Here is a 6,482-nt window from a genome sequence, read left to right as displayed (position 1 = left end):
TCCATTCCAGTTCTTTAATTGGTTGCATTCCAGTAATAGTTCCCAGTATTTAACAAAGGGCAAAGGGGCTACAACTCAGAAGACCCAAAGATAAATCTTAGGTATGACGTGGACTCATTTGAAATGTTCGATTTTGACTCCTGGATTTCCAGGAGTTCTAGGGTGGGGGCAGTGTTGAGTAGCTCAATATTATCCCAAGGGCGACAATCCAAGCAAATGAAAGGGGGATCACAAAAGGATCTGAAATAAAGAGTCAGATCTCTCAACAAAGGAGATCAAATAAGGTCTTAGGTTCATGTGCAACGATGAGTTCAGAAAGCTCTTGCGGATCGTGTGTTCAATTGTGGAGATCAAGATCAACGTTCTATCAACGTTCTAAAGAGAGTAGAAGTTAAAAGGCTAAAAGGCTCTAGATCAAGGAATTCATGAGAATAGATCTAATGAAGTTGAAACTGCATGCCAACAAATGTTATGACGGTAGAGGGTGTTGCCCTGATTTCTTAGGTTATGATGTGATGAGCAGAATAGCTTTGTTTTGGTTTGTGGATTTGTTTAGATGCAATAATAAAGAACTGTGTTTAATTATGATTTATTTTGTTCCCATGGTTTACTGTTGTGCACTCTTAGATAGACAGCCAGATGCGTCAACTCCAATGATGGAACTCCAGAATATTATTCATTCACCTGGGATTGAGAAGTGCACTCTTAGATAGGCAGCCAGATGCATCAACTCCAATGATGGAACTCCAGAATAGTATTCATCCACCTTGGATTGAGAAGTCACTTACACCCAATGCTATAGGGATGCCGTGAAAGTTGCAGTTATAGACTCTGTATTAATTTACTAAACTGTAAAGTGGTAAATTTATGGATGTACGAAGCCTAAGTAGCATCTTCGCATGATATAGTTCTTTTGATTTTTAAAGACCCCTAACCAAACACGAAAAGTTATCCCTCAGAGTTTAATGATTAGCTCATGTAGTTATGGTTATACTGCGCCACAACTTATAAGACTTGATAAGAAGAATTCTTCCTGCTCCCTTTCCTTCATGCTTCTTTGTATTTCCAATTTCTTTCATGGGGTTCTCCATGGATACATCTGTTCTCTGTCATTCACCAGAAAATCATTGTATATGATAAAACAATTGTGGAGCCACTAAATAATTATCCTTGGTGAAGCAAAGTAAATCATATAGGACAACCATATTTGTCCAAGAATACTGAATGGTGAAAGAATTGGCATGCTTTTTTTCAACATTGAGTCTTTTTAGTTCACGGTATGCTACAGTTATCCATTAACTTATACCTGATAATAATAAGGTTGACCTTTGGATTTTACATGAAGCGTGTTCCATACAAAAAATTAGGAATTTACAAAGCAGAAAGGATCCTTTCAAGTTTCAATAGGATGGAGTGCCTCCACGAATATTTTCTTTTCAATTTTACAAAGAAAAAAGCATTGTATAATTTGCCATCATATATGGATATACGTGAAAAACACATGATTCAAAAAAGAATAGGGGAGTAGGTCCAATCGGGACATAAGGAACTTGGAAGAACAACAGGATCATTGAAAAATTGGGAATTTGCAAAAAATTAGGAATTTACAAAGCAGAAAGGATCCTTTCAAGTTTCAATATGGGAAGCACTCCAGGAACATTTTCTTTTCAATTTTACAAAGAAGAAAGCATTATATAATTTGCTAGCATATATGGATATACGTGAAAAACATACGATTCACAAAAGAATAGGGGGAATAGGTCCAATGGGGACATAAGGAACTTGGAAGAACAACAGGATCATTGATTTCTTTGGATTATTTAGACAAGTCAATTATTAGAAAACCTGAATGATTGTATGATGTATGTCTAAGGTGAAGAACTGTACGATGCAAAACCCTGCATCAATTGGCTTATGCTACGAAGCAACCACAACATGAAATTTTTCACTGACAATATTCGCCAAAATTTCATGCACTCTCCAATGGTTGAGTGAATAAATATAAGCACCATAATACGGATTAAGCCCAATAAAAGAGCCTCCATAGACCAACAAAGGGCTCAGTTACAAAGCAAATCAGTGTAAGGAAAAGAAAGCAAGACAATTTATATACCCAAATTTTGGGCCATAATTCAATTGCCGCATCAACTATGCTTCTGTAATCCATGATTAAGTCCTATATTCTTGTATGCTCTGAACAACGCCAGATATCCTGTGTATCATATAACTTCCATAGCAGAATTGCCACAATAATCAGAGGTCCAGGAGTTATATTGCGCAACTTTGTAAGGGGCTACCTTGTGTCCTCTACTACAATCCCAGCCCTAGTAAGAGAATTAGAAGAACAAATACTCAAAGCAATCAATTTCGTATTTGTCTTGTGTGGAGACGTGATGTGTCATGACATCAACCAGAGATGCTTAGACAATTCTGCAATTCAAGTGGGAAACAACATTAATAACTTTGAAAAACAAAGCAAAAATTCCCATCATGTTTCCTTCTTAAGTCTTCATCCTCTTATCCTACTTGCTGAAATCATATTAATCCAAAGCCATCAATCAACTTTCAGAAGATATACACACCTCAACATACTTTAAGAATTTAGTAATGACAATTTGTTGTGGAAGCTGTCTCAAATTGACCATCCTTGAGTGGCACTGTCGATCTGTCTAGCATAACTGGACCAGCATACTGATAGCCTTTGCGAACTGAGGGGACCTGAGAAGATGACCTTTGCATCCGCTCACTGGTGATGCTTGACCTGTCATCCACTGCTCCTTGCAAAGACATTCTCCTTCTAGATGACATTGTATTCCTTTCATAAGAAGTTGGCCGCTGCTTAGGAGCACTATGAGAACGAACCTTAGCTTTTGAAGATTCCGTGTTAGCCATGTAGTTAGGAAAGGCAGAGTAACCCTCAAAAAGACTCTCTGCATATTCACTTCTAGGAGTAAATGGACCTCTTTTGCCTCCAAATTTCGTTGAACTGAATTGAGGACTACTTTGTGCAGTTGAAAACACATTGTCTTCTCCGTAATCATAATCTGCATACACAGTTCCAGGGCTGAAATCTTGGGAAACTGGTGCAGTCAACATATCTGCTCCTGCCCTAGGGATAGACAATCGATTTAGTTCAGAAGTCATCCTGTGCAAAGATTCTGCAGAAGTAAAGCCTTTGTAATGTGGCAGAGAGTGAGCTTGTTGTGAAGATTGAAGACGCCAATTATCATGTGGAGGGTATTGGGTTGCAGAGTTGGAAGATATGCTCTGCTCTATAGAAAGAGAATCTGTCATTGATCCAATCCACTTCTTTGAACTTGATCTGTTTGTGTCCATCTCAACGATTTTCGTGCTTCCATCCAAGCTGCTATTCTCCATTTCCTGCTCATCCAAATGACAAAGATAAGAACTCTTCCATGAAGAGGAAATACCACTCAATGTTAGTGGCAGTTAAATTGTCTAAAGAAAACAAAAATATAATTATGAATGATTTATGTTCTCTTCAGTTTTAAATCCAAGACCAGCAGCAGCAGAAAGGGATTTTGACTCAGAAACAAAGAAGAGGTTGTAAGAGAGTCTCTAAGATATTTGAAATTTTCACGCTTACCCGCTGAGGGAATACATGAAATAATTCTCTCCCAGATCTCACTCTGGCATCTTGTCTGCTTTGTGCCTTTCCTTCCCTTTCATTCAAACTACCAGTGCTTGGGTTCCTTCTTTCCTGTGCATGAAAAGACACACCATCAAGGACTTCGGCACCTAAAACATCCTCCAAAATGTTCAAGGAAATTAGGAAGGCAAACAATTGCCTTATAGATACAAGGAAAGTGACATTGAAGGTAGTCATTTCTAGATGGAGGAAGATCTGCATTACAAGTGCAGGACAAAGTGGGAAAGAAAGTAGAATGGAACATTGTTGATTCTAGTTTCCTAAATTGCAGACATAAGTGTCTGAATATATATATTTCTGTCTCATATTCACAAGAAAAGGAAAATCATATTCGCAAGAAAAAGAAAACAGTAAATATGAATGCATGTAGACAAAATTTGCCTACACCATATAATCAGATACAATCTACAGAGTACACAAATTCATTTGTGTATGTTTTGCCTTATAAAATCTCGGGATATATGATTGGAAATGGAAGTTCTTACACTTGATTTACTTGGACGAAATTCCTGGTGGCGTCTCTGCATAAGTTTACTCTGACTTGCCTGCCCTCCTTCAGACATTCGAAGACTACGAGCACGAACTCTAGCCTGGATCGTAACAAGGGATTGCATACACCTCAGTGTTTCGGTTGCTTGCTTTCTCACGATATGTCCACGAACCAATGCCTGCAATTTCACCAAACCCTTTAGAGCAGACAGTGCTTTCCTTGCCTGCAAATTTTAGTTGCCAGTGTCAGACTCAAGATTTTATCATCTTTACAATACCAGCATGCAATTTAAAACAACAACAGTGTTAGCACAAACCAGGTATCCTCTGAACGCTGTCTGAATCCTAATAGCTGCATATTCTTCTCTGCTGCGCTCTTCAGAGACAAAAGAAAACCCACTGCTCGTTAAACGCACAACAGCTGCTGCTGCATGGGCAGCAGCAACAGCTGCATCTGCTGCTGCAGCTGTGGCAGCCGCCACCGCTATTGCATGTTTATTCTGCTCATTCTCTGCTCCGAAACTATGCTCATTGCACGAGGCTTTCGCCTCTGCGATTGGCTCAGGGCATAGCCCTGGCCCTGCAACTGTTGTTGAACTGTGCCCCCTGGAAGATTTTCCAAAACTCCATCTACGTTTTTCCTTGAGCTTTGTCTTCACCTGCTGCAAACTAAAAAAAATCATCATATAATTGACAGAAGGCATATGCATTCCATGATTAAAAGAAGCCATAAACATAACGCAGGGCTTAAATTTTTTACAGGACGTTTTCACAACGTAATATAACCAGCTTATGACACACACAAGATTACTTTTGCCAAGAAGCACATGCAAGTTGTGCGCCGAGAAAGGGGAAAAAATATCTTTGGTGGATTTGAACTTCGATGGGAAGTATCACCATCCATGCTTAACCAAAACCCTTCGTTGGCAGAGCTCTCAAACTAAACTTAATAGAAACCCACAACGATTAAAGAAATGAAAACATAACTGAGAGTAGCTAAACATAATGAAATTAGCCAGTGATAAGCTACTTACAGGTACATCTAACCTTGTCTCCTTGCTATTGTTATCATCTGTATAAGAAGGAAGGTATTGATGGGATTGTTTACCCTCTTTCTTAAGTCCAAGGAAACTTCTGAGCCATCTGGTAGCTTTGCCCATTCTGCAAATTCACTTATGATCCCACAACACCAATTCAACACCCTGCATAAGCCATCAAGAAATATACATTCCGTTCAACATGCATAATAAACACTACACAGACATAAGATAAACCAGTGCAATCAGGACTGGTATCACAGTGACCATAACAACATTTATATCTGAGAACCCATATGAACATTATCTCGATATACAATTCACTCATCAATCCGCTTTGAACCCAATAATTTCATATCAAAAAATCCAGCCTCCAACTAGTTAAAAACCTTGGGAAGCCCATGTGCAAGATACCCCAGAAGCAATCCTTACCTGTATCACTGTACCGCCAGTGAAATCATCTCTGCCCAAGCCCAGGTTTCTCTGCCAAAAAAAGTTTTTGGGTTTCCTGCAAATCCGATCAGAGCCCTGAATTTTCTGAAACTTGCCCGGTCTGGGAACAGCTCATTTGAAGTAAATTAACCATTTGAGCAAGATCTAGGATTAATGGAAGTCAACCCAAAGGAGGAAACCAGCATTTCAGCATGTCAGAACCGTCTGAAACTAAAGTTGGAGGATCGCCCACATGACCTCGAGTTACACACCAGGCATGGTCTTTTGAGTGAAGTAGGTGTAGCCTATGACGTGTGGTGCAAAGAGGAGGACTTAGGACGGTGTACCCATTTCTGAGAAGGGAGGAGATGGGAACCCCACACAAATAACAAGAAGCATAGCAAGCACATCACGAGGTCAGATCCATGCAAAAGCACATATGGACATGGAAAGGGATTGCTCAGTTTAACACCACGAGAATTAAAAAGCATTTCCAGATGACGTTGCGCGCAAGTTCGGGATTTTACATGTGAAAGTGTTTTCTGCCATGGAAGCCCAACTGTTTGAAGCCTTCCAACCTTGAACCGACCGAAGGCAATTTCTAATATTTTTTTAACATTACTTATTTAGTTATGCATGATAATCCTCTGATATGGACTAGTACTACTACTCTTGGAATGATTAGGATACGTGTTGTGGGAAACCAGAGGCCACCGCTGTGGGGATGAATGCAACTTGTCTGTTAGATCCGGGGCATCTGTAAATTTATTTATTTCTTTTTGGTAATATTGATTCATTTTTTAACCCCCTAAACATAGGGTTCAAAATGGTTGTTACACATTCACTCCTCGCGA

At 39.4% G+C, this 6,482-nt stretch overlaps 1 protein-coding gene across 4 annotated transcripts; it reads right to left on the bottom strand.

The window, feature by feature from the left end:
• Window positions 1-2,118: 2,118 nt before the first annotated feature.
• LOC149205201 (protein IQ-domain 26-like) lies at window positions 2,119-6,243 on the bottom strand. Of its 4 annotated transcripts, none has more exons than XM_089394949.1 (7): window positions 5,629-6,243; window positions 5,194-5,361; window positions 4,477-4,821; window positions 4,156-4,338; window positions 3,608-3,721; window positions 2,583-3,381; window positions 2,119-2,430 (listed from the first exon to the last, which is right to left on the bottom strand). In XM_089394949.1, exons 2-6 carry the CDS (start codon window positions 5,317-5,319, stop codon window positions 2,602-2,604), a joined length of 1,548 nt encoding a protein of 515 aa, XP_089251075.1. In that variant the 5' UTR covers window positions 5,320-5,361; window positions 5,629-6,243; the 3' UTR covers window positions 2,119-2,430; window positions 2,583-2,601. The 4 variants fall into 4 exon arrangements, with proteins under 4 accessions (XP_089251075.1, XP_089251074.1, XP_089251073.1 ...); XM_089394948.1 differs by having other exon boundaries at window positions 4,156-4,383; window positions 4,477-4,818; window positions 5,629-6,241; XM_089394947.1 differs by having other exon boundaries at window positions 4,156-4,383; window positions 5,629-6,239.
• Window positions 6,244-6,482: the final 239 nt, after the last annotated feature.

This window comes from Pinus tabuliformis, chromosome 1_2 (genome assembly GCF_031772625.1).
Source record: "Pinus tabuliformis cultivar Carrire ecotype Pingquan chromosome 1_2, CPIR1, whole genome shotgun sequence".
In the NCBI taxonomy this organism is placed as follows: Eukaryota; Viridiplantae; Streptophyta; class Pinopsida; order Pinales; family Pinaceae; genus Pinus; species Pinus tabuliformis.
This window is presented reverse-complemented; position numbering and strand designations above follow the sequence as displayed.